General features: G+C 34.7%; 9 protein-coding genes and 3 pseudogenes across 12 annotated transcripts, besides 3 other annotated features; 3 read left to right on the top strand and 9 right to left on the bottom strand.

Annotated features, from left to right (window-relative positions):
- Positions 1 to 745: 745 nt before the first annotated feature.
- On the top strand, positions 746 to 982 carry TVAGG3_1016150 (uncharacterized protein; the record flags this gene model as incomplete). The annotated part of the gene is made up of 1 exon (XM_001294166.1): positions 746 to 982. The coding sequence occupies one exon, from the start codon at positions 746 to 748 to the stop codon at positions 980 to 982; it is 237 nt and encodes a 78-aa protein (XP_001294167.1).
- A 1815-nt stretch (positions 983 to 2797) lies between these two features.
- Positions 2798 to 2844: a mobile genetic element.
- Positions 2845 to 3494: 650 nt separating this feature from the next.
- TVAGG3_1016130 (uncharacterized protein) lies at positions 3495 to 4456 on the bottom strand (the record flags this gene model as incomplete). The annotated part of the gene is made up of 1 exon (XM_001326407.2): positions 3707 to 4456. One exon carries the CDS (start codon positions 4454 to 4456, stop codon positions 3707 to 3709), a length of 750 nt encoding a protein of 249 aa, XP_001326442.1.
- A 1773-nt stretch (positions 4457 to 6229) lies between these two features.
- TVAGG3_1016120 (uncharacterized protein) lies at positions 6230 to 6606 on the bottom strand (the record flags this gene model as incomplete). The annotated part of the gene is made up of 1 exon (XM_001326406.1): positions 6245 to 6580. The coding sequence occupies one exon, from the start codon at positions 6578 to 6580 to the stop codon at positions 6245 to 6247; it is 336 nt and encodes a 111-aa protein (XP_001326441.1).
- A 566-nt stretch (positions 6607 to 7172) lies between these two features.
- Positions 7173 to 7361, bottom strand: TVAGG3_1016110 (glycoprotein 38 family; the record flags this gene model as incomplete). The annotated part of the gene is made up of 1 exon (XM_001326405.1): positions 7173 to 7361. One exon carries the CDS (start codon positions 7359 to 7361, stop codon positions 7173 to 7175), a length of 189 nt encoding a protein of 62 aa, XP_001326440.1.
- Positions 7362 to 8938: 1577 nt separating this feature from the next.
- TVAGG3_1016100 (protein ubiquitination) lies at positions 8939 to 10269 on the bottom strand (the record flags this gene model as incomplete). Its single annotated transcript, XM_001326404.2, has 1 exon — positions 8939 to 10267. A coding segment is annotated over one exon (1329 nt), but the record flags the coding sequence as incomplete, so codon positions are not given.
- Positions 10270 to 11598: 1329 nt separating this feature from the next.
- Positions 11599 to 11636: a mobile genetic element.
- Positions 11637 to 13064: 1428 nt separating this feature from the next.
- Positions 13065 to 13687, top strand: TVAGG3_1016080 (annotated as a pseudogene). Its single transcript has one exon. A coding segment is annotated over exon 1 (623 nt).
- Positions 13688 to 13785: 98 nt separating this feature from the next.
- On the bottom strand, positions 13786 to 14088 carry TVAGG3_1016070 (uncharacterized protein; the record flags this gene model as incomplete). Its single annotated transcript, XM_051254680.1, has 1 exon — positions 13786 to 14088. One exon carries the CDS (start codon positions 14086 to 14088, stop codon positions 13786 to 13788), a length of 303 nt encoding a protein of 100 aa, XP_051080254.1.
- A 708-nt stretch (positions 14089 to 14796) lies between these two features.
- TVAGG3_1016060 (SLEI family protein family) lies at positions 14797 to 15195 on the bottom strand (the record flags this gene model as incomplete). The annotated part of the gene is made up of 1 exon (XM_051254679.1): positions 14797 to 15195. A coding segment is annotated over one exon (399 nt), but the record flags the coding sequence as incomplete, so codon positions are not given.
- Positions 15196 to 15320: 125 nt separating this feature from the next.
- TVAGG3_1016050 lies at positions 15321 to 16220 on the bottom strand (annotated as a pseudogene). Its single transcript has one exon. A coding segment is annotated over exon 1 (900 nt).
- A 977-nt stretch (positions 16221 to 17197) lies between these two features.
- Positions 17198 to 18391, bottom strand: TVAGG3_1016040 (SLEI family protein family; the record flags this gene model as incomplete). Its single annotated transcript, XM_001304187.1, has 1 exon — positions 17198 to 18391. The coding sequence occupies one exon, from the start codon at positions 18389 to 18391 to the stop codon at positions 17198 to 17200; it is 1194 nt and encodes a 397-aa protein (XP_001304188.1).
- A 739-nt stretch (positions 18392 to 19130) lies between these two features.
- Positions 19131 to 27681: part of a mobile genetic element that runs on past the window's edge.
- Positions 21088 to 22276, top strand: TVAGG3_1016030 (annotated as a pseudogene). The gene has a single exon. A coding segment is annotated over exon 1 (1189 nt).
- TVAGG3_1016020 (uncharacterized protein) lies at positions 25132 to 25551 on the bottom strand (the record flags this gene model as incomplete). Its single annotated transcript, XM_051254678.1, has 1 exon — positions 25132 to 25551. One exon carries the CDS (start codon positions 25549 to 25551, stop codon positions 25132 to 25134), a length of 420 nt encoding a protein of 139 aa, XP_051080252.1.

Here is a 27681-nt window from a genome sequence, read left to right as displayed (position 1 = left end):
AAGCATTTACGAAGAAGTCATGACAAAGTCTTGACAAAGCATTCACGATGAAATCATGACAAATCATTCACGATGAAATCATGACAAATCATTCACGATGAAATCATGACAAATCATTCACGATGAAATCATGACAAATCATTCACGATGAAATCTTGACAAATCATAAACGATGAAATCTTGACAAAAGCATTCACGATGAAATCATGACAAATCATAAACGATGAAATCATAAACTTTGCCATGGTCTCTGTCCCTAGTAGTTTTCATTAAGTTCTGGAAATAATGAAAGTCATGAACTTTGCCATGGTCTCTGTCCCTAGTAGTTTTCATTATCTCACAGAGTTAATGAAAGTCATACTTTCTATCAGATGAAGCATGCAGATGAACATAACGAAAGTTAGTGAGTTTGCCACGAGTTATGAATAAAATATTGGCATATTAGATGAGATAGCTGATGAAACAGATGAAGATAAATTAAATCTTGGACTTTGCCACACTCTGTCCCTAGTTCCTCAAAATCCTTGACAACGTTGCTTAGAAATTTTGGTTCAAAACCTCATCTGATTTTAATCTGTTATGCTACCTGTTAAGTTTCGCGAGATTATAAATGTCATGGAGTTATATAAAAAGGAGGGACAGCTAGGACACTGGAAGTACTTGTAAGGCTATCTGTTAAGATTGCATGAAATACTAAAAAGTCATGAAATCCATTATCGCTGTGCTAGCTTCACCTTAGAGTAAAATGACGACTAAAGTCACTGAAGCAATGAAACAAAAGTTTTTGGTAGAATACATTAAATCAGGAGCGGTTCCAGAAGGTTTTTACATTCATACTATGAAGGATGGTAGAGTTCAGTTTAGAAAGATAAAGCAACCATTAGATAGAGAAGGTATATTAAGGAAGATTAAACTTCATGAGGACAACATTGCTGAACTTAAGAAGAAGTTAGAAGAGTTGGAGAAAGGAAGAGAGTTATAAAGCAATGAATTCAAGTGGGTGAAAAAAACAGGTGAAAAAAGAGGTGAGATGTCACCGCTTCACCTAAATTTATTTTGTGCTATGTTTTCATACGTGTGAGGTGGTGATATCATTAATTTTAAGTTTATTTTTAAGTTTATTTTTATGTAAATGGCGAAAACTATTGAGATAACAAACTACAACGGTCATGAGTTCAAGAATTTGTTCTTCGTTCCTCGTGAAAATACATTCTATCAGATACGAGGGAGAAAGGGTAAAGTTAGTTTGAGCGTTATGAAGGAATGAAGAATGGAAAGTTTATACAAGCATACGATACAAACGGTAAGCGTGTTTCATTAGCTTTGTCAAAACTTACTAACATTTATTTTGACAGTGACTTTGACTCTGACGATTGGAGCGACAGCAGCGATACTGAAGAATATGAAGTATTGTGTGAAGCACAGCAATGGGAGGAGTTGCAATACTTTTGTAAGTGAGAACGTTTATTTTTACAGTAGTGAAGTCGTTTGTGAAAACATTAGTGAGGTGAAGTGGTTGGCGGCTTTATAAATATTTAAGGTTAAGTTGGTGTTTGTGTTTGTGTTGTAAAATATACGTTAACGGTTTTGTAAAGTGTCAAATTCACATATAATGGGTAAGGAGGCTCGCAGTGCCTCCGTACACGACTTAGCCATACTAACTTTCGCAGTATTAAAAAATCGTAAATCTTTCCAAAAAAATTTTGAATTACAAATTTTAAAACTTAAAACAACATTTTTTGAAGCGAAAAAACGAAATCTAATTTTTTTTTGGAAAATTTAGAATAAATAGAGCTCTTTAACTCGTCGAATACAAATTGTTTTCAAGTTTTTTTCGACCGGAAATTGAACTTTTAGAGTTTATACAATAAGATTCACATGAAAAAATACGGGTTTAACAAAGAAATCACCAATATAAAGGTTTTTTAGTAGAACGAGATTGATAAAAACTATGGTATGATAAAAAGACGATAATTTTTTTGGCGGGATAATTGAAGAATATGAATGATTCGAATTACAGACATACTCTTCGTGACTTATTTTTGACACAGAATAGCTGTAGACTAAGGCTTACTCTAGATCCAGACTTATTATACAATTAAATTTGCTTTTGGAATAAGACTTAATTTTAGTTACAAACTTATCTTAATATCAGACTTATATTTAGAATCAGACTTACTTTAGTCTAGAACTTACATTTAGAATCAGACTTCCATTTCAAGTCAGACTTACTTTCGTCCGAAACTTACATTTCAAGTCAGACTTACTTTCGTCCGAGACTTACATTTCAAGTCAGACTTACTTTCGTCCGAAACTTACATTTCAAGTCAGACTTACATTTCAAGTCAGACTTACATTTCAAGTCAGACTTACTTTCGTCCGAAACTTACATTTCAAGTCAGACTTACTTTCGTCCGAGACTTACATTTCAAGTCAGACTTACTTTCGTCCGAGATTTACATTTCAAGTCCAAGGAAAAGAGACTATTGATGACTTACTTTCCATCGATGGTGCACAACAGCAGGGAGGGGATTGGTGGGTTTGGGGAAATTCGCTGAGGCACTAGTGTCCGGATTGTTCGTCAAATAGGTTTCCTTTCCTATAAAGAAATGATACTTTTTTGGCGGCTTATTGACTCAGAAAAATTTGAGAGTTAACGAATAATTTTGGCGCCAAAAATAATTTCTCTTAATTTATTAAATTTAATATACGCACATCCATAAGTTATGCTATTTTTTCTATTTATTTTGTTCTAAAATTCTAAATATTTTTTTTTCATAACATAAAATATGATGTCGAGTAGGTGACAAAAGTGCATACTCTTAAATTAACCTTAAATGTTGAGAGTAGGTGCCAAAAGTGCTTACTCTTAAACAACCGTCGGATTTCCGGGTGAAATCGTGACACACTTTCGTCTTTCGTAGGCAGTGGTGGTTGTTACAAAAGGTAACTTCGAATGTAGCGTGAAATCTGCAAAAAAAATTCTGAAATTTGAATGGAGAACACAAAAATTGAATAGTTTACGTCAATAAAAAAGAGAAAAATGAAGCCAATGTGTCTCGAACCTAGGACTTAGAACAGCAATCCCACTGTTTATCCCATTACACTACATGCATCTTTCAACTAAGTGAATGAGATCAACTATATGATAACTTTTTCCCCATTATATTCTTGTGGAAAAGTGACAAATAGCAACTTTGACCCTCTCTCATATGATGTCTAGTCTCATTTACATAACAACATGCCTTAGAATAGGTTTTTTATTCTTTTTGTCACTTTAAATTAAGAATAAAAAGATAATTTAAATTGAATATTTGCGATTATTCTCACTAATGCTGCTTCCTCTTTTATTAGGTAGACAACAAAAAGTTAGCCTTGGACTCCCATATCAGATTTTTGATTGGTTGCGTATATAATGAGCTGAGATTGATAGACGAAAACCCAGTGAGAAAATTTTTGACGCCTGATTTTAAATATATTCAAATTTGGCAATCCAATAGATTTTTAAAAAATAGGTAAATAAAAATAGATTACATATGCAGCAGATTTAGAACATGAAACAAATCTTATAGTGACCCAAAAAAAAATTCATGATCCAAAAAAGAAAAAAATTGGCTAAATGAGAATCAAACCTTGGCATAATGAATCATTATGTAGGATGTTTCCACTACACCGTCAGTTCGAAAAATACCCTTGGTGGTTCTATTTAATAGCTACTCCCAACGATAGGCGGTGTCCCCAGCTTTAGAGGGGTGGTAAAAGTAAGGAAAATCTGGGTAATTAAGAAATTAGTGGTAACTTTTGGATTTTGATCATATTCATCTCTTTGGGTGAAATGTAATCCTAAAACATTACCAACGCCATCGCTTGAATAATGAGTAATTCTTGGTTCTGCATCAAAATTATCAGAATCTGTAATTATTTTAAGTTTATATTTACTAACGGCTGTTAAAATCAGAGAATTAATTTCAATACCATAATTCAAAATGTATTTGAATTTGAAGACTCTTTCCCAATCAATTGTTGTTGTAAATACAGAATAAAGATTATTAATGTTGCCTGGAAATGTGTATCCTGCGCCAACTTTTATAATTTGAATTTTAATTTCTTTTCCAGGTGTATCAGTGTATAATTTAATCAGTGGATATCTTGTGTTATCACCTTTAATAGTAAATGGAGATGTTGCAGTTAATTCTTCATCTAGAAATTTTTTATCACTTGTATCATAGAATTTATATTTGGCGCTAAAAGGAGAGTCTGCCGTTATAACTACACTTCCTGCAATGCAAACAAAGTTGTCTTGAGTAATTGTTTTCGTCATCAGTTCTGTTTGTACATACCTGGTTCCTGATTGAAATTCATTTACTAATATTATTGTGTTTTCTTGTGTGCAGCCATCAATTTGTCCAGTAACATCTACTGATATACTAAATGCACAGAGTAGAGAAGCGAACATGAAATAAAATAACAACGTTATTGTTGTATTTAAATTCAATTCGAAATTTATTTTGTTATATTAATTATACTAATCATTCTGATTGTTTTTATTTTTAGGCGCAAAATTCAGTGATCAGATATGAAATCCAGTTCTCAATTTGTTTCTCAAGAAGTTTTAGGTAATGCACTATACACAACGAGACAAATAAAAATAGAGAGTAAGACCAAAAAATTTTTATGTTGTGCATTCAGAAAATTGTGAACTAACGATTATCTCACAAAAAATAAAATATTATGGAATAGTAATGAGATGTTCTTTTAATATGGATTAATATTTATTTTATGGAAATTTATATTTTGATACAAGTTTGACTATATGTCATACCTTCGGCGCGACAATTGATGATAAACTTTTGTTGTCTACCAAGAAATTCGACTGTGAGAAATTCCATTTTTAATTTTAAACGAGCACTTGAGCCACGTTTTATCTGACTTCACCAGCCAAAAAGCCCCTGTACTAAGTGTCATGTTTTTGTTTATTTTAAAGTTTCTGCCATGTAATGGTTTACATTGCAATTTTTTTGAATACTTTACATCACCATAAAATGGCAGTACAAGGCTAGTTTATCCGAGACTTGAAATTTATTGTGGAGACAATACATTTAATAGTTCAATAGCTTATCCATAATTATTATCAAATCGATAAGCGTTATCCAGTTTTGGGACAAGAAAATATTTTCAGTTGAACAAATGCTTTTTCGTAATTATATTAAATAAAGCCTTCATATAGAGAGTATTGGTGTTCATTTATTCAACAAGAAATCACAATTTTTTATGAAATCGTAATTAATTTGCCCATAAAATCAAAATTTCGATAGCAGATCAATTTCAACTTGCAATGTGTTAATATATTTAGAATTTTATTAGCAAATTTCAATTATTTAATATGTTACAGACTTCATTTCTGAAGTTTCCGGGTGAGTTCTCAATTTTTTTGTTGTTTTACTGCTTTTTATCCATTCATCTAAAATGATTAAGAAAAGATCTCCTATTAACATATGTACAAATATTGGAAGTTCAAATGTATAAAGCAATGGAGGGCATCCTTTTTAATTTTTATCATCATTTGAAGTTCCAATAATAACGAGTTTCTTTCTTATCTCAACATTACTTCCATATGATTCCCTTCAAATTAGAGTATCCCCATTATTATTCTCTGTATCTGAATTTCCTGAAACAAATATTTTACAGCTTCAAGGTGATCTTCATGTATTGCTTCATAATGAGTTGTTTATCCTTTTTGTAAGAAATATAATAAATCGTTACCTTTGATTGCAAGTTAGAATCCAAGATTTTTGGTAATCAATAAAAATCTTCAATGAAATCGAAACAATCTTCAAGAGTTAAAAGCTTATCATTTCAATGAATTCAATGATATCATTATTTGAATTTCGCCCACATCAAATTAGTATGATAGTATATTTTTTGGTTTTTTGGGATTTGACTTTGCTTGATGGATTTTTGGGAAAAATATATGTGACTTTTTTTTTCAATTGATTGAATGAATTTACCTTGTGCCTATTAACTTTTAACTCTCTCAGGTCCTTCATTGTTATGGTAGATCACAATATATTTCAAAACTATTGCATTCTATTGGGAAATTGACCGAAACAAAAGTATTGGAAATGTTGCAAGATTATAGTTGTAATTTACTTAATAGAACTTTGATCAACAGAAGAATGATATTTTTCGATGTGATAGTATATAAATATAAGTTTGAAGATAATATTAAAAAGAAAATAATTTATTAAACTCTGATAATATGTCTGAAACCAGCATTCTTGCGTGAGTGTTGGTTTGTATATCCTAAATATTCTAATTCACTAACAGCAACTTGGAATCGTGATAAAGCCAAAGCTTTGTCTTCAATATTCGCTTTCGCTTGGAATGCACGCATCCATTCTGATGCTGAGACTGACTTCTCATACTCTTGAAGTATCTGATATGCGATGGCCGTATCTGATTTGTTTTCTGGATCCGAAAGTGCTTCGTTTAATGACTTTCTAGGGTTAAAAGTTGCAGAATTAGAAACAGGCATGTAATTAGGTGCAGACGGATCTAAATCAATAAACAACCTCTGCATAAAAGCAAAATATCTGTGAACACCTTCAGATATTTTATTAATTGTTGGAAAACTGGTAGATTTCAGGACAATAATGGAGGTCAATTTTATATATAATAAATAAACGTGTATACAACAATTTGGAAAGAATAGTTTCTGTCGACGAGTTGAATCCTTTGATGATTTCGAAAATCACTTGCAAATGGTGATCGAATACATTATGAAGCTATCAAATATTCAAAATATATCCGGATGCCGCCTTTATGTGGTTTTATTACAAATTTCGTATAGAATTTGCAAATATCCAAATGTTTTCTTTTCTCCGAACGAAAACAGTCAGAAATTTCTGGAAACATTTGTGTCCTTCTTCATGGTAAAGATACAAAAATCGGTAAGGAGTTCGTTTCAGAAGGATTTTCAAAATTATCACAAATCTTTTAACACGAAAGTGAAAATCTTATGAAGTGAATAAATACATGTGTATATACATGCTGTATATTGTTAATAAAATGTCAATTTTTTATAAACAAGAAATTCTTTACTAAGAAAATCATGAATTTTAACTTATGAACTAAAAAATACATAAGATATGCATTTCATCATGATGAATCACTTAGGGCTCTGGTTGAGTTGCTGAAGACTTCTTTCTAAAAACGAAGAGCCAAACAAGAACCGCAATAATAACAATTGCTGCAATAACACCAATAACAATGCCAGCGATAGCACCACCACCTAAACCTTTACTTTCTTCTTTAGGTGTTGGGGTAGGAATAGTTATTTTATGACATTCAGGATCATCCATTTTATTGAAACAAGGATCATCTTTAAATGCTTTATCTTTTTCTTTTGATGTAAAATCAACACATTCTTGATTGGTATAATGACCAGCATCAAAAGGTAATAACAAAAACAGTTCTTCATCAAACAATATTTCAACACCTTCCGAAGCAGTTGTTTCATTTTTATCAATAGTAATTAAGAAATTTGTGTTAACATTTTGATTTTGCGCATATAAATCACTTGGAGCAAAATTTAATCCCAAATAATTTCCTACACCATCGCTTGTAGTAGGAGTTATTACAGCATTGGCATCAGAATTATCAGAATCTGTACTTATTTGGAGCTTATATTTACTAAGGGCTGTTAAAAGTAATGCATTAACTTGTACTCCACCTCCAATTATATATTTGAAATTGAAAATTCTCTCAAAATGAGTAATTGTAGTAAATACAGAATAAACATTATATGTAGCACCTGGCAATGAATATGATTTTCCTACGTTTACAAATTGAATTTTAATTTCTTTTCCAAGAGTATCGGTATATAATTTAATGATTGGGTATTTTTGATTATCGCCTTTAATTGCAAATGGGGATGTAGCTGTCTTTACTTCATCTTCAAATTTACTTTCAATTGTATTATAGAATTTGTATTTGGCGTTAAAAGGGGAGTCTGCCGTTATAACTACGCTTCCTTCTATGCAAACAAAGTTTTCTTAAGTAATAGTTTTGGTTACTGGCTCTTTTTGGAAATAACTTACGGCTCCTTCATATTCAACTGCAAATGATATCTTGTTTTCTTCTGTGCAGCCATCGATTTGTCCAGTAATATCTACTGATATACTAAATGCAAAGAGCAATGCCGTGAACATAAAATAAAATAACAACGTTATCGTTGTATTTCAATTCAATTCGAAGTTTATTTTGTTAATTAATTATACTAATCATTCTGATATTTTTTTTAATAAATTCAATTCAATTATCAGATATGAAATTTGTTTTCTTGTGCGTTTTTACAGGCGCGTTGCCTGCTAAAAATATTCCAAAAATGTAGTTCCTGGAGTTATGATTATTTTTAATTTAAATACTACTTAATATTTGAATCAAAAATAATCATAGTTTATGGAATTAGTTTTTCAAGAATCTTAATGATTGCTCAATAAGACCAAGAAGAATTTTATCTGGCAAATGAATAGTTGTGATTAATGACCTTATCCTCTCAAAAATAAAAATAATTTGGAATTCTGGAAATATCACAACATTATTTTAATATAAATAATGAGAATTGCAAACATATCACCATAAACTATCATATATTTATGGAAAACCTTAAGTTATCGCAGATTATTGATGGGATTCATTTTATTTCTGATTTCAAAGGATAAAATACTCGTAAATATGAAGAAATACCATATATAACTGTTGTAATGACAGATGAATAGGAATAGATTAAGTTTTAGTAATTAGTACTTTTACATTATTTTTAATTGATTTTTTTTTCAAAATTGCATACCAGAATTCAAAAATTCCGTCATTTTTATTGTTTACCACCTTTTGTGGCTAACTTGAAATACATAATAAGAAAAATATTTTTACGAAATTAAATTTTCTGTGGCATAATTGAAAAAAGATATCTTGCAACATCTGAAAAACCTGCTATTGATGCTAATGTAAATGCAGTGTATCCTTCATTTGTCATTGCATTTAAATTGCATCCGATAGAGATTAGATATTTAACAACATCGATATGGCCATTATATGATGCATAAAGCAATGGAGTGAATCCTTCTTCATTTTGTTCCTCTGTTGAACTTCCAATAGAGATGAGATATTTAATTATCTCAAGATTACCTTCACGTGATGCTCCAAGAATTAGTGAATCGCCCTTAATATTCTTTGTAAGAGAATTTGCTTCAACAGATATTAGATATTTTACAACCTCTAGATGATTTTCACATGTTGCCTCATAAAGAGCTGTAATTCCATAAATGTTCACTCTGTCTTTATTTGCACCAATAGAAATAAGGTATTTTACAACTTCAAGATGGCCATTAGATGAAGCTAACATTAGTGGAGTAAATCCATTTGTGTTAGCAGCCTCTTTCTTTGCACCTAAACATATGAGATATTTAACAATATCAAGATGACCTCTGGATGAGGCAAACATGAGCGCAGTCCATCCATTCCTATCCATTGCTTCTATATTAGCACCAATAGAATTCAGATATTCAACAACATTGAAGTGGCCTTCCATTGCCGCCAGTGCAAAAGGAGTACATCCATCTTGAGATATTTTATCTCTATCACATCCAATAGAAATAAGATATTTTACAATATTCAGTTGTCCATTGGATGAAGCAATCATTAATGGAGTGTATCCTTCTTTATTTTCTGTCTCTTTATCAAAATCACATTCAATTAATGACTGAATGAGACTGAGATTTCCTTTTTTAGAGGCTAAATGGAGGATATTAACACAAAATTCTCTATCTTCAGATGCTCTTAATATTAATTTTTGATCAGCATCTTCTGAAAGTGTATCAAACATTTGGTAGAGACTTTCAATATCATTAGAATTCTTGAACTCTGCAACTTTTGTATGAAACTCTTTTAGAACAAAAAATCTCCTATTCTTGTTATTGGAGTGTCTTGACTTCAAAAACGAAGAACCGAAATATTGGATAAATATTTTGTAGTTATTTTCATTAATTAAATCCTGAATTTCATCAATAATCTCATCATTACATGAATCGAAATGGATGTGCTCAATTAATGGGACAAAGTTATCACTTTCTTTTGCAAGAGAAATAATAAATTTGGCTAATGAATCTTCATCTTTGATTGCAAGCTTGCTATTAGTTAATATCTTCTCAGAAATATCTAATCCAAGTTTTTTCGCAATCGGTATAAGTTGATTTGAATTAACTTCGTAGAAATGTAATGAAATAAAATCAATACATTCAATAATCTTTTCATGTGAGTTGGTATAGAAATAATCTTCAAGTAGTTGGATACAATTACTTGTATCAATTATCTTTTTGTCAACTATTTGAATTTACTTCATCAAAAGTGACAGCTCTCAATTTTTTGACATTTGTAAATTCTAAATTGAATGAGAAAAATGAAATAATACTAAGCATAATACAATATTCTAGATTTAATTATAATTAGGAAAAGTTAGTTTTGAGAGTACTTTTCATAGGCATATAGAATGAAATCTTCTGAAAAATAATATCACATAAACTCATATTATTTTCTAATATATAACTATTTTATATAAAAATCAAATTCAATGATCTTAAAAGCGAAGGATAAACCTCAAAATTTACGAATATAATGAGTGGGAATATAATGCTTATCTATCATAAAACCATATGAAATATCAATTTTTGCTTTACGCCTAATTTTTGACGACAATTAGCAAAAAATGTTAAATGTTAACACTCAGTCCATTTGAATATGAAAAATAAAATTGACTTTGATTAAATGTTTTTATTTATCATGCAATTCTTCTTGCGACCAAAGATTTGAATAAAAGTTCAAAAAATAAGATAGCTTAAAAAATAATATACGGTAGTGTTTACTAATAGATGAATAGTATATAAATTCTATTAAAATGGATTTGATCCAAAAAAATATAAAACCAAAAATAATTGTTATAATTTAAATGAAGAAGTAATTTAAAACGATTTTATTTATGATCAAATTTTATATATTTTTTTGGATCAAATCCATTTTAATAGAATTTATATACTATTCATCTATTAGTAAACACTACCGTATATTATTTTTTAAGCTATCTTATTTTTTGAACTTTTATTCAAATCTTTGGTCGCAAGAAGAATTGCATGATAAATAAAAACATTTAATCAAAGTCAATTTTATTTTTCATATTCAAATGGACTGAGTGTTAACATTTAACATTTTTTGCTAATTGTCGTCAAAAATTAGGCGTAAAGCAAAAATTGATATTTCATATGGTTTTATGATAGATAAGCATTATATTCCCACTCATTATATTCGTAAATTTTGAGGTTTATCCTTCGCTTTTAAGATCATTGAATTTGATTTTTATATAATATAGTTATATATTAGAAAATAATATGAGTTTATGTGATATTATTTTTCAGAAGATTTTGTGTTCTTCTTCAAAATTTTATTTTTTTATTAAAAAGAATCTTTACAAAATATATATTTACTTTAATTAATATTTAAAAACGTGCTCTATCAGAAGTTCCAAAAATTCAATATTTTAGCTTTTCTGAGGTGTCACTTTTGATGAATTTCTGTTTACAACAATTCAAATGAGATGTTGTCCAAAATTAAGGTAGTCACAAAATCTAAGTAGTGAGGCTCTCAAAAATTGAACCGTACTCCATACAAAATTTGTGTACCCTCACTACTTACCGTAGGTTGAATAGCCCGAGACCAATTTCAAAGGTCGTGTACCAATAAAAAATTTTGAATCAATTTACACAACGTGCCCATTTTACTCACTCAATATTTGAAAAAATAATTCAATTTTGAGAAGAATGGTCCTCTGCGTTTTGAGTGAGTGACGAAAAAAAATCTCAGAAAAATTGAATGAGTTTTTATGGCCATGAACCAAATTTGTGAAGTTCCCGTTTAAAAAAATGCAACCAAGAACACGAATTCCCGAGTTTGCAGAATTAGAAAACTATAAAAATCTTGGGCTATTGACCCAGATGCAACTCGATTTACTCTATCGAAGAGTAAATGGCGAGTCTTATCAACAAATACGGAATGTTTACTCAATTTCAAAGACGACAGTAGCACGCGCAATCATGCGCACTGCTACTTGTCGTTCATGGACAAAAGGTCAGTCAGGGGGTGGTATGACCCTTTTGTCACTACCAGATGAAATGCAGTTCAAAAAACTTGTTCAAGAGATGGCAGACGACTTGAACTGTATTACAACATCAATGGCCATTGCTGTCTGTACGGAATTACAAAATAGGAGATTAAAATTTGCGGCGCGGGTACTAATCGCTGCAAGATGCCCGCATCTTCTAGCGAAGCTCGATGATTACTGCCCATCGCCATCCCGTGGCTGGCTTAATCATATCGCCACAAGATTGTCAATTCGGATTGTGAGCTCCCAAACTATTGATATGCTCCGACGCTCTACCTGTGACGCAAACCATATTCGCCAATTTTTCCTCTCCAAGCATAGATACTTTGCCCGCAGGAAGAAGTTTATTGCGAATATGGACGAGACAATGCTCTATTCCAAACGTCGCTATAAAGTTCTTACTGCTGGCCGGAATCGCCCAGTTCGCGCTGAAAAGTCTCAGCTTCCACATCTTACAGGGGTCTGTACCATCTTTGCAGATGGTACAACTATGAAGCCAATGGTGATACTTCCACAAAAGAAGACCCTTGATGCGGAATTGGAAGATCTGGACGCCTTTTTTGTTCGCTCCGAGAGTGGATGGATGAACAAATACCTTTTTATGGTATACTGTATCATGTTCATCTGCAAAGTACAGGAGAAAAGGTCTCAAATGAATGTGTTTGATGCCCAGGTACCTTTTCTCCTAATTGTAGATGGTCATCCATCCAGGCTCTCTTTCTTGGCCGTTCGCCTCTTGAGCGCCTTCAATATCGAGCTTCTTGTTCTCCCAGGCCATACATCTCATATCTTACAACCTCTTGATGTTGGGATTTTTTCTCCCTTGAAGGCCCAATTCAAGAAGTTGTTTGATATGGCGACTATCCGGTACGATCAGCAAGGGCATATGGTGATCAATTATGTATGGAACGCCAGAGAACTGCGCTATATCATGGTTCGCAGCTTCCTTGATGCATGTAGTGTGTCTTGCACAGCTACAAACATCGAAAATGCTTTTAAAGCAACAGGAATCTATCCATTGGATATGAACAAACCTCTTGCTTCCAGATACATTGTAGCAAATGGAGTTCCTCCTGCAAGGCCCAATTTTGTCAACGACAAAGTCCTTACAGATCCAAATGTGATGATGCAAGTCTTCCAAATGGAATATGGACGCCCCATGCAGCAACAGGATTGGTATTTCAATCTGTTTGTGGCTATGCAATCTGTTTTGGCCTGGAATGGAGCATATGGCCAGGTTCTTAGTCGTGAGTTACATCTCCTTTATCCTACTGCAGGTGGATTTCAAAAAATCCAATTAAAATGATATAAAGCTGAGGAGCTCCAGGGTGAAGAGGAATTGATGAAGAAAAGAAGCAGCTGCATAATGGAGTGAGGAAGCATCTTGATGAAGAGAGGAAGCACCTTGATCAAGAGAGGAAGTACTTTGAAGAAGAGAGGAAGCACTTTGTTGAAGAGAGGAAGCACTTTGATTAGAGAGGAAGCTGCATGATGAAGAGAGGAAGCACTTGTTGAAGAGAGGAAGCACTTTTGAAGAGAGAGAAAGCTGCATGATGAAGAGAGGAAGCACTTGATCAAGAGAGGAAGCTGCATGATGAAGAGAGGAAGCACTTTGTTGAAGAGAGGAAGCACTTTGATGAAGAGAGGAAGCATTTGTTGAAGAGAGGAAGCACTTGATCAAGAGAGGAAGTACTTTGAAGAGAGAGGAAGCACTTTGATGAAGAGAGGAAGCTTTGAAGAAGAGAGGAAGCACTTTGAAGAGAGGAAGCATCTTGATGAAGAGAGGAAGCACCTTGATCAAGAGAGGAAGCATCTTTGATGAAGAGAGGAAGTACTTTGTTGAAGAGAGGAAGCATCTTGATCAAGAGAGGAAGCATTTGATGAAGAGAGGAAGCACTTGATCAAGAGAGGAAGCACTTTGTTGAAGAGAGGAAGCACTTTGTTGAAGAGAGGAAGCACTTGATCAAGAGAGGAAGCACTTTGAAGAGAGGAAGCTGCATGATGGAGTGAGGAAGCATCTTGATCAAGAGAGGAAGTACTTTGTTGAAGAGAGGAAGCATCTTGATCAAGAGAGGAAGCTGCATGATGAAGAGAGGAAGCACTTTGTTGAAGAGAGGAAGCACTTTGTTGAAGAGAGGAAGTACTTTGAAGAAGAGAGGAAGCACCTTGATGAAGAGAGGAAGTACTTTGAAGAAGAGAGGAAGCACCTTGATGAAGAGAGGAAGTACTTTGAAGAAGAGAGGAAGCACTTTGTTGAAGAGAGGAAGCATCTTGATGAAGAGAGGAAGCACCTTGATCAAGAGAGGAAGCATCTTGATGAAGAGAGGAAGTACTTTGTTGAAGAGAGGAAGCATCTTGATCAAGAGAGGAAGCACTTTGTTGAAGAGAGGAATCACTTTGTTGAAGAGAGGAAGCACTTTGTTGAAGAGAGGAAGCACTTTGATGAAGAGAGGAAGCACCTTGATCAAGAGAGGAAGCACTTTGAAGAAGAGAGGAAGCTGCATGATGGAGTGAGGAAGCATCTTGATCAAGAGAGGAAGTACTTTGTTGAAGAGAGGAAGCATCTTGATCAAGAGAGGAAGTACTTTGAAGAAGAGAGGAAGCACTTTGTTGAAGAGAGGAAGCACTTTGTTGAAGAGAGGAAGCACCTTGATCAAGAGAGGAAGCATCTTGATCAAGAGAGGAAGCACCTTGATCAAGAGAGGAAGTACTTTGAAGAAGAGAGGAAGCACTTTGTTGAAGAGAGGAAGCATCTTGATGAAGAGAGGAAGCATCTTGATCAAGAGAGGAAGCTGCATGATGAAGAGAGGAAGCATCTTGATGAAGAGAGGAAGCACCTTGATCAAGAGAGGAAGTACTTTGAAGAAGAGAGGAAGCACCTTGATCAAGAGAGGAAGCTGCATGATGAAGAGAGGAAGCATCTTGATGAAGAGAGGAAGCATCTTGATCAAGAGAGGAAGCTGCATGATGAAGAGAGGAAGCATCTTGATGAAGAGAGGAAGCACCTTGATCAAGAGAGGAAGTACTTTGAGAGAGGAAGCACTTGATCAAGAGAGGAAGTACTTTGAAGAAGAGAGGAAGCACTTGATGAAGAGAGGAAGCACTTGATAAGAGAGGAAGCTCATGATCAAGAGAGGAAGTACTTGATGAAGAGAGGAAGCACTTGATTGAAGAGAGGAAGCACTTTGAAGAAGAGAGGAAGCACTTTGATGAAGAGAGGAAGCATCTTGATGAAGAGAGGAAGCACCTTGATCAAGAGAGGAAGCATCTTGATCAAGAGAGGAAGCATCTTGATGAAGAGAGGAAGCTGATGAAGAGAGGAAGCATCTTGATCAAGAGGAAGCACTTTGAAGAAGAGAGGAAGCACTTGATCAAGAGAGGAAGTACTTTGAAAAGAGAGGAAGCACTTTGTTGAAGAGAGGAAGCATCTTGATGAAGAGAGGAAGCACTTGATGAAGAGAGGAAGCACTTTGAAGAAGAGAGGAAGCACTTTGATGAAGAGAGGAAGCATCTTGATGAAGAGAGGAAGCACTTGATGAAGAGAGGAAGCATCTTGAAAGAGAGGAAGCATCTTGATAAGAGAGGAAGCTGCATGATGAGAGGAAGCATCTTGATCAAGAGAGGAAGTACTTTGAAAAGAGAGGAAGCACTTGATGAAGAGAGGAAGTACTTTGAAGAAGAGAGGAAGCACTTGATTGAAGAGAGGAAGTACTTTGAAGAAGAGAGGAAGCACTTGATGAAGAGAGGAAGTACTTTGAAGAAGAGAGGAAGCACTTGATGAAGAGAGGAAGTACTTTGAAGAAGAGAGGAAGCACTTGATCAAGAGAGGAAGCACTTGATCAAGAGAGGAAGTACTTGTGAAGAGAGGAAGCATCTTGATCAAGAGAGGAAGCATGATGAAGAGAGGAAGCACTTTGTTGAAGAGAGGAAGCTCTTGATGAAGAGAGGAAGCACTTGAAGAAGAGAGGAAGCACTTGATGAAGAGAGGAAGTACTTTGAAGAAGAGAGGAAGCACCTTGATCAAGAGAGGAAGCACTTTGAAGAAGAGAGGAAGCTGATGATGAGAGGAGGAAGCATCTTGATCAAGAGAGGAAGTACTTTGTTGAAGAGAGGAAGCACTTGATCAAGAGAGGAAGCTCTTGATGAAGAGAGGAAGCACTTTGAAGAGAGGAAGCACTTTGTTGAAGAGAGGAAGTACTTTGAGAAGAGAGGAAGCACCTTGATGAAGAGAGGAAGTACTTTGAAGAAGAGAGGAAGCACTTGATGAAGAGAGGAAGTACTTTGAAGAAGAGAGGAAGCACTTTGATTGAAGAGAGGAAGCATCTTGATGAAGAGAGGAAGCACCTTGATCAAGAGAGGAAGCACTTGATGAAGAGAGGAAGTACTTTGTGAAGAGAGGAAGCATCTTGATCAAGAGAGGAAGCACTTTGTTGAAGAGAGGAAGCACTTTGATTGAAGAGAGGAAGCACTTGTTGAAGAGAGGAAGCACTTGATGAAGAGAGGAAGCACTTGATCAAGAGAGGAAGCACTTTGAAGAAGAGAGGAAGCTGCATGATGGAGAGGAAGCATCTTGATCAAGAGAGGAAGCACTTGTTGAAGAGAGGAAGCATCTTGATCAAGAGAGGAAGTACTTTGAAGAAGAGGAAGCACTTGATGAAGAGAGGAAGCACTTTGTGAAGAGAGGAAGCACTTGATCAAGAGAGGAAGCATCTTGATCAAGAGAGGAAGCACCTTGATCAAGAGAGGAAGTACTTGAAGAAGAGAGGAAGCACTTTGTTGAAGAGAGGAAGCATCTTGATGAAGAGAGGAAGCATCTTGATCAAGAGAGGAAGCATCTTGATGAAGAGAGGAAGCACTTGATGAAGAGAGGAAGCACCTTGATCAAGAGAGGAAGTACTTTGAAGAAGAGAGGAAGCACTTGATCAAGAGAGGAAGTACTTTGAAGAAGAGAGGAAGCACTTTGTTGAAGAGAGGAAGCACTTTGATTTAGAGAGGAAGCTGCATGATGTAGTGAGGAAGTACTTTGATGAAGATAGGAAGCACTTTGTTGGAGAGAGGAAGCACTTTGAAGAAGAGAGGAAGCACTTTGTTGAAGAGAGGAAGCATCTTGATGAAGAGAGGAAGCACCTTGATCAAGAGAGGAAGCATCTTGATCAAGAGAGGAAGCATCTTGATCAAGAGAGGAAGCTGCATGATGGAGTGAGGAAGCATCTTGATCAAGAGAGGAAGTACTTTGAAGAAGAGAGGAAGCACCTTGATCAAGAGAGGAAGTACTTTGAAGAAGAGAGGAAGCACTTTGTTGAAGAGAGGAAGCATCTTGATGAAGAGAGGAAGCACCTTGATCAAGAGAGGAAGCACTTTGATGAAGAGAGGAAGTACTTTGAAGAAGAGAGGAAGCACTTTGTTGAAGAGAGGAAGCATCTTGATGAAGAGAGGAAGCACCTTGATCAAGAGAGGAAGCATCTTGATCAAGAGAGGAAGCATCTTGATCAAGAGAGGAAGCTGCATGATGGAGTGAGGAAGCACCTTGATGAAGAGAGGAAGTACTTTGAAGAAGAGAGGAAGCACTTTGTTGAAGAGAGGAAGCATCTTGATGAAGAGAGGAAGCATCTTGATGAAGAGAGGAAGCACCTTGATCAAGAGAGGAAGTACTTTGATGAAGAGAGGAAGCATCTTGATGAAGAGAGGAAGTACTTTGTTGAAGAGAGGAAGCATCTTGATGAAGAGAGGAAGCACCTTGATCAAGAGAGGAAGCACTTTGAAGAAGAGAGGAAGCTGCATGATGGAGTGAGGAAGCATCTTGATCAAGAGAGGAAGTACTTTGTTGAAGAGAGGAAGCATCTTGATCAAGAGAGGAAGTACTTTGAAGAAGAGAGGAAGCACCTTGATCAAGAGAGGAAGTACTTTGAAGAAGAGAGGAAGCACTTTGTTGAAGAGAGGAAGCATCTTGATGAAGAGAGGAAGCATCTTGATCAAGAGAGGAAGCATCTTGATCAAGAGAGGAAGCTGCATGATGGAGTGAGGAAGCATCTTGATCAAGAGAGGAAGTACTTTGAAGAAGAGAGGAATCACTTTGTTGAAGAGAGGAAGCATCTTGATCAAGAGAGGAAGCATCTTGATCAAGAGAGGAAGCATCTTGATGAAGAGAGGAAGCATCTTGATCAAGAGAGGAAGCTGCATGATGGATGCATGATGGAGTGAGGAAGCATCTTGATGAAGAGAGGAAGCGTAAGAACCGATAACATTTACAAAATATTAAATTTATTTTGTAAATTTTCCAAAAGCCTTAGTACCAATGTAATATAAATGCTCCAAAAATACCATCCCTTCTTCCAAAAGCGTAAGAACCGATAACATTTACAAAATATTAAATTTATTTTGTAAATTTTCCAAAAGCCTAAGTACCAATGTAATATAAATGCTCCAAAAATACCATCCCTCCTTCCAAAAGCGTAAGAACCGATAACATTTACAAAATATTAAATTTATTTTGTAAATTTTCCAAAAGCCTTAGTACCAATGTAATATAAATGCTCCAAAAATACCATCCCTCCTTCCAAAAGCGTAAGAACTGATAACATTTACAAAATATTAAATTTATTTTGTAAATTTTCCAAAAGCCTTAGTACCAATATAATATAAATGCACTAAAAACCCAACTGCCAATAGCATGTATTCAAAAAATGCAATTCAATACAAATTTGATTGCATTTTTTGAGATGGAAGTGTATCTGAATTCACAATTGTAATCCACGAATACACTTCCATCTCATTGATAAGAGGCTAATGTTTTTCTCATTAATAAGGCGCTGTTGGCCTCTATCCATAGCCGAAGTGATATTAACGTATGTTAACGTACAAAGTAAAAACATGTTTTTTCTTTTTAAAATCATTTAGTAAGTAATAATATTTAGCACTCAAAAAAAAAAAAAAAAAAAAAAAAAAAAAAAAAGGGAAGTGGGGCTTCCAGGCACTTCGTGCCTTCTAGCCCTGAGGATGATTGATATAATGAAGTTTTTTTTTCTTGGGGTGGTCTTCCAGGGGCTGCGCCCCTTCTAGCCCACATAAATGAAGTTCTTATATACGGGTCTTCCAGGAGCTTTTCACAAAATATATATGTTTTCATGTTTTGTCAAGATTTCATCGTAAATGTTTTGTCAAGACTTCTTCGTAAATGTTTTGTCAAGACTTCTTCGTAAATGTTTTGTCATGATTTCATCGTAATGAGCGTAAATGACCCAAAAATATAATTTAGGTGAAGAGGTGAGATTTCACCTGTTTTTTCACCTCATTTTTCACCTCTTGAATTTTCATGAATTTCATCGTAAAGACTTTGTCAAGATTTCTTCGTAAAGACTTTGTCAAGATTTCTTCGTAAAGACTTTGTCAAAACTTCATCGTAATGAGCGTAAATCAGACAAAAATATATTTTAGGGTAGAAGGGTATATCTACCCGTTTTCTACCCTCTTTTCTACCCATATGTACTTACTGAAAAAGTATGTGTTCCATCTGTCATTTTACTCAGAATTTTACACCAAAATAATGTTTAGGTGAAGAGGTGAGATTTCACCTGTTTTTTCACCTCTTTTCTCACCCTCTTGAATTTTCATGAAATTTACACCAAAAATATACTACTAGGGTCATTTACGAAGAAATCTCAACAAAGTCTTTACGATGAAATCTTGACAAAGTCTTTACGAAGAAATCTCAACAAAGTCTTTACGAAGAAATCTCAACAAAACATAGACAAGAAAGTTCATGAGAAATTAGATGAAGAAGTCTTAACAAAGTCTTTACGAAGAAATTCATGAAAATTCAAGAGGTGAGAAATGAGGTGAAAAAAGAGGTGAAATCTCACCTCTTCACCTAAAATATATTTTTGGGTCATTTACGAAGAAATCTCAACAAAGTCTTTACGATGAAATCTTGACAAAACATAGACAAGAAAGTTCATGAGAAATTAGATGAAGAAGTCTTAACAAAGTCTTTACGAAGAAATTCATGAAAATTCATGAGGTGAAAAAAGAGGTGAAAAAAGAGGTGAAATCTCACCTCTTCACCTAAAATATATTTTTGGGTCATTTACACTCATTTACGAAGAAATCTCAACAAAGTCTTTACTGAAAAAGTGTCATATAAACATCTGTCAAAAGCCGCTTTTTAACTTCACTTAAAATGCCACGTAAGCTACGTAAGAATATACGTAAGAGGAAGAGAGCATTGAAACATCCAATAGTAAAACTGACACCACAACAACAGTTGCAACAACAAATGCTGAATGACCCCACTATGTTGCAACAAATGTCAAGCAATCCTATGCTTTTAAACCGAGTTGTTGGTGCACAGAGTGGAGGTTTAAGAGCGGCACTTTTAGCGAAAATGGCAGGCTATGGTGGAGCTGCAGACGGAACAGCATATAACCCTCAAAGTCAAATGAATTTGAGTTCACTCAAAAATCAAATAACAGATGTCAAAAAGTCAAACATAGACATACAGAAGCAAATAAGTGAAAACGAAAAGAAACTAGAATATGACAGACACACAAAGAAACTAAATGAGTTAAACGTAGAGAAAAAGAAGAAAGAAGAACAACTGAAAGAACTAAGTACAGAGGAATGCGAAAAAAGTGTCAGAAAAAGCAGCAGAAGTAGCAAAAATGGAACAAGATGTCATAAATTTGAAAAACCATACTACTCAATATAAAATACTGAAAGATGAAGAGATAAAACAAAAAGCCCTGAAGACATATATGGATAGCGATGAGTATAAAAAAGAAGTTGAAGCAAATGTAAAGGCAGAAAAACTTTTACAGTTGCAAAACCAAACCGTACAGTATGAAAACTTAGCACAAGAAAGTAAAAATAACGACGCGGCTATGCAAAAGGCAATGAAAAGCGCAGAATATATAAAAGCTAACAATGACTGGTTAGATGCCCAAGCCAACGCTAAAGCAGCCCAACTCATAGGGTCAATAAGGACAAAAATACAAGCGGATGAAGATAGTTCAAATGAAGCTTTAACAAATGCTGACTTTAAGAACGCCTTCGAAGCTCTTCATAGTAAGGTGAAACAAGTGAACGACTTCTCATCTGGAAAGAAACTGAAGTCTGAAGGTTTCGACAAAGAGTTAAAAGAAGTAGCACAAAATATGACGAAAATAACAGATGCAGCAACGAGACAGGCAGTTCAAAGTGCCTATGACGCCGTTAGAGCAACTGTTGTGAAAAGTCAAGAAAAAGAGTTACAACAGACCAAAACAGACCTAGTAAATGCTTTCTTAAGAACGAAAAGTCAGGTAGGACATTACGCTGCAGATGGAACATATGTGCCAGCTGGTGGAACTTATATACCACCAAACCCTCCAAGAGAAGCACCTGCACCAGGACTACCTAAAACATTTACATCGTCACATGGACACAGACACAGGCATGCACCAAAACCAGCACAACAACCACCTCCACAACCAGCACAACAACCAACAGTTCAAAACCCTGCACAACCAGCACAGCAACCAACAGTTCAAAACCCTGCACAACAACCACCTCCACAAACAGAGCAAGGACATAAAAGAAGTAGAGAACAAGGAAACCAAGAATTCTTAAAAATGCTTAAAGAAGACTATGGTTACCCAGATACTATTGACTTTAGTGACAGATATAAAGAAGCTATTCGAAAGTTCAAGGAAGGACATACTGACCCGAACCTATTTAGCTTTATGGCTCTGCACCAAAGGGGATATAATCTCAAACCTGGAAAATACAAGCTCGCTAAGGGATATGATTTAATAGCATATCATCCAAATGACATGAACGAATTTACTCCGAGATATTTGATGTCAGAGCTAAATGACAATTTAACTCTCTTCATGAAACGCGTAAAAAATAGAGACGGAACGAAAGAAGAAAGGTTTATGAGTCCGGATGACTTAGAAAGGGAACTTGTTGAAAACGGTCTCGAATATATGAAATGCCAGCAGATGAGGTACAAGAAACTCCACAGGAAGAAGTTCAGATACAACCAGACATGGAAGAAATAGTTCAGCAACAACAGCTAGAAGAGCCTGAAGGAAACGAACAAGTCACTCCTTTGGAAACTAACTTCACAGAACTAGATGAAGATTTGGAACAGCCGAAAAATCTTGACCCTCAACAAGAGTATGCGGAGAATATGGAATATTTCCAAGAGTCTAAAAAAAATTCAGCTGACATAGTAGAAGAATATCGAAAAATGTTTGCCGACATACAAAAGACTCCAACATCAGATGAAAATATCCAGCATAGAATGAAGAACTGAAAAAAAATGTACACAAATACAACAACCCTTTTTACTTACGAGCATTTAACGTTCAATCTTCGAATGAACTCGGTGAAGATAAAAGGTTAAATTTCAAGAAAACATATAGAAATGAAACATTGTTTAAAGTTCATTCAGAACCTAGCCAAGATGGAAACAAACCTACTTTTGTTTCTGCAGACGATGGAACTACAATGAGATGGGGTCATAAAGCTAATCCAGATAGGTGGTTCATAAACTTACAACCTCAATTCCAAGAAGTTGTAGACGCAATGGAAGTGAATGGTGAACCAGATGTAGCTGGTATTTTCAGCGCGGCTTTAATGCCATTGAAAGATATGAAACATGCAGATATTTTGGACCAGTATGAAATGAACATGGCTGATGGAAATATAACACCTGACGTTCTAGAACATTTATCTCAAAGAACTACACAGAACCATAGAGATGGTATATTTGGTGAAGAGTTTAGAAAGAAAGTTAGGGAGAGCGAAGGAAGAGAGCCTATTGTACATGACCTTGCAAACGAAAGTTTACAAAATGTCATAAAAAACTTACTTTGCAGACAATGAACTGAGAAGGGATGAATATTTAAGAAAACTCAAATGGACAGTACCAGATGAAATGTTAGTATTGAAAAACATGTTCCTTGACAAAATAAAACCAACTACAGAAATAAACGACGCAAGACTGAAAGATTGGGTAAAAGCTTTCCCATTCACAAAAGATATTGTTGGTAACATGGAAAGAAAACCAGAATGGCTACAAAAACATATATTTGGAAACGAGCTTATTCCATATGGACAAGCTCTGTTTGAAGAGCTTGAACCGGAAACTCAGGAAAGAGTCATGCAAACAATAAGCGACGACTCAAATACAAACTATGACAAACTCTTCTAGGATATAGGTTACCTGAGATGGGCGACCAGAGCCAAAGGCAAAAAGGACATGGGAAATTTGCAACATACTAGATGAACATAATGCAAAGATGCAACAACTTCAAGCAGAGGGCAATGAAGGAAAAAGAAGAGTTAAAAACTCAGTCAGGAAGAAAGTAAAGCTTGTCCACGTGGGTTCTATTATGACATATAAATCCAACTATTCTATATTTTTACTCATATGAAATGTACGCCGCTCAGAATATAACGCCAACAGTTTTGGATGCTATGAATGGAAATGTTTCCGAATGGTATAACGAATGCGACAATGCCATTAGAAGGTCAGAAATAGTTCCTGGAACTTACGAATATACAACTGCTGTTTCTTATGGAAACGTAGGTGAGTTTGGAGAAGGTTCTTCAACAACAGTAGATATTGCTTGCGACAGGTTTCATATTATTTCTATTGACAACTCATTCTTATACGTGGAACAAGACATTGAAATAAAACCTTCTGCCAAGTTGTCTGACAAGAAAGGTTGCAATGGAATTTTCTATGTCGGATACCAATATGCTCCAGAAGTTTTCATGGGATATAAGATAATTCTAACTCTGACTTAGTTCAAACAGTAACATGGGCAAACTATGAATGGTTCGCTTTGAGAAACTCAGTACAACCACAAGCTAGAGAACAAACAGACCAGTATGCCACCATTGAGAAAATAAGAAGACTTGACCCTAACGTTCCAGGAGTTTATGTTAACCTTTCTGGACAAACTGCAGCAGCAGTAACCAAAGTAAAACTGAAACTTAGAGTTCCTTTGTCATCTTTCCTCATCTTCAGGTTTTTAAGATACTTGCCAAACTGGGCAGGAAAAATTTCTATCGAACTTACTCCAAGCAAAAAATAACTTATCATTGCACCAACGCAAGACCCATTCACTCTTACAGAAGTAGTGGGAACAAATAAAATGTCATTCGCCGACTTTTGCAAAAACAAAGTTGACTTAGACTTTGGTTTCTCAAACCTCAACACTGAAGTAAACTATTATTTCAATGCTGCTGGAGATGCTTGGGACCCAGTTAAGTTCACATGCGAAAAATTTGAATGCAAGAGAATAGAAAGCAGACTTGCAGTCTATATGTTGGACCAGATATTTCAAATGCTTTAGCTGCCAAATATATTGCAGTTCCACTTTATTTCCCTATACACCAAATATCTGTCAAAGACTTTGCAGGTGAAGTTGGAAACCAAAGTGCTGACCCAGGTGCAAGAACAGATATTGCTTTAAACAACTGCAATGAAACATGCAGATACTATGTTTGTACTGTTCAGACGAAACTATAAATGACTATTCTTGCTTCTACAACCCTGGTATTAAATACCATATAAACATAGATGGCAAATATTATCCAAGAGAAGAATATTCTACAGTTGAGGATATGAGGTCATACAACTTGACATTAGATGCTATGAACTTTAACAACAACTTCACAACAAACCATTAACCCTGAAATGCAAAGTTCTATTATGCCATATGTGAAAGTATGGACCCATACAGGAGCTCAAAAAACTCAATATACAAATGGAGACCGTTCAAACTTTTGGCTTGGCATTCCATTTGCTGACTCAGAAGACTTATTGGGTGGTATTTCAACTGTTGGTACTGTACAAATACAATATACTGGTGACAGAGACGGTCCAGATGAATTGAAAGCAAAGAAGTTTACAAAACCAATAGCACTTTTCACGGAAGATGCTCTTTTGAAAATTCGTTCGATGAAACCTGCTGGGGCTCCTCAGATTGGTATAACGACAGCTTCCATCGAGCAGATTTTGGCAGCAGGTCAGTAAGTTGTTCTTGAACTGACTTCTCTCCGTCAAATATTGACAGTACGCCAGTCTTAACATAAAATTGTATTATAAACTTACCTTTAGAAATATCTGTAAGTTTTGTTGTTATATTTTTGTCTGCTTCAAGAACTTTCACCATTTCAGTTATACCAACTTTCTTTGCTTTATGAAAATATTTTGGTTCAGCAAATATTGCTATTCTATAACATTTTCCATTGTTTGTATAAAGAACTATTCTATCAATGAACTTGTATTGTTTGTGTGTGTAAACTTTGTTTTGCTTCAATTCAATAAGATATCCGAATACGTCCATCTTTTTATTCTAAGTAAAATGTCATTTCCGAAAAATAGAAGCGTGAGTGTTTCAAAAGGTTTAATGGCGGTGGCAGATGTGAAGTTAAATTCACCAACTCAAACAAACAGTCAAAGTGTTGTTGTCAATGTCAAAGAAAGAGATGTTGAAGTGGGGAAACCATACGAAGACGAAGATGGTATAACAATAGTTCCTGTAAAGAACAACCAACATATCCTGAAGTTAGCAGAGACTTAAGTTCTGTTGCAGATATTCGAAACGACTACCAACAACTTAAAGACAAACTTAAAACTCAGGAGAAGATTGTCAAGCTTTAGGTATAATGTTAAACTTGGTCGAACACAACCCTGTAAAAGTGAACTCATATGTCATCGCACCTCATGAAATTTTGAAAAGAACTATTGAAACTTTTGACAGAGGCAGACGATATAAAACATCAAAGAAATAGAACCCGACATTGCTTGCTGTGGTGTTTCATATAATGTCATTGACAAGATATACGTTATGAAAGGAGGTGAAACGTTGAACTTAAAATATAGTTTCCCAGACGTTATAAAAATATTTGACGACCACAACATTTCATTAAAATTTACTTGCTAAGTAAATGGCAGAAGACATAGTGGTTTATACTATTACGACTAAAAACCCTGAGTCATATAATTCTATAACAACAAACTTACAAAGTCTCAAGGACGATATTGAAACTAACCTTAAACACGATGACGACTAAAGCTTGTTTTGCTCTTTTGACACCAGAAGATTTTATTGTTGTGAATGGTAAAAAATACTCCTTTGAAGATACTTACTCAGATTATACCACCAACAGGTTTTGTTGACTTATTTAATACTTTAAGGACGGATGTAACATGTGCTGCAACTAGAGCAGGTTTCATTATGTTTGGATGTCCGACTGAGTTTAGTATAAACGATATGAGCTATAATACAAAACTTATATCTGGTTTTTACTACCAACAGTTTCCTATAACAGGAAAAGGTGTCATACAAGGTTTGTCTGTTCCATTGACTTTAAGTACAACCTATTTTTATAATTGTTTCAAACTTAGGTTCAAAGTGCTATTCGAATGTCGACAGAAACTACTATGACTATGACCAAAAGATACTCATGCGTATAAACAACACTTTCTCTGCTGGTTTGCCTATTGTTCATTCGAATGAGAGTTTTCAGCTTTAGTAAACTCAAACACTTTAGCAAACATAACTTAACCCTAGTTGACGCAAACTTTGTTCCTGTAAAACTTTTATGTCCTATGTATTTGTCAATGACGGCAGAAAGTTTCGAATTGGAAGATGCAACTTGGTGAAAGTATTGTACTACAAGAACAACTTCAACAACAAATAGCTCAAGAACAACAAATGGAACAAATGCAACAACAAAGTCAAGAATAAAAAAAAATATTTTTTTTTATTTTTTATAAAAATGTACAGAATAGATGTTTCAGATTTTTATGACTTTCAAACATTTCAGAAATATGTGTCCATTTAAGAGAATCATTAACAAAGCAGTCGAGAATTTGAAACGTTTAGTCATTTATGTCGACTCTGCCCCAGAATGTTATGTCATGAAAAATGGGATGTTGTCTTTAACAAACCAAGAGCAACCATAGTTTCAGAACAAGAATGTAGACAAAAACTTAAGAAAATAAAAGTCGTACAAGTTGGTATGAAGATGTTAGATGCTGGGATATCTTATTGTCAAAGTTAGAAGATTTTTCAGTTCGAGGTATAAAGTTTTATACACCTTCTCCAAATTCTATTCTATCTTCACTGGATATAAATACGAACAAGTAGAATGGAAAGAAAATATTATAGAAGCTTGGTTAGACCATGTCAAAGAAATTATATGCAATGGAAACGAAAGAGTCTATGAGTATATCTTATGTTGGTTTGAAACATCTTACAATATCCAAGTGCTAAAAATGAAACTGCTCTCATTATAATTGAAAACAAGGAACTGGTAAGAATACTTTCTTTACAGATATTTTGTGCAAACTTGTTAGAGGGCTATTCGAATCCGAATATGACAAACTTAGAAAACATCTGCGGTAAATTTAACTCTTCAATAGAGAATATGAAACTTATAGTATGTAACGAACTTCAAAGTTATAGATA

The sequence above is a fragment of the Trichomonas vaginalis genome, chromosome I (assembly GCF_026262505.1).
Source record: "Trichomonas vaginalis G3 chromosome I, whole genome shotgun sequence".
Classification (NCBI taxonomy): Eukaryota; Parabasalia; order Trichomonadida; family Trichomonadidae; genus Trichomonas; species Trichomonas vaginalis.
Note: the sequence above shows the minus strand (reverse complement) of the source record. Positions and strands in the feature narration are given on the sequence as shown.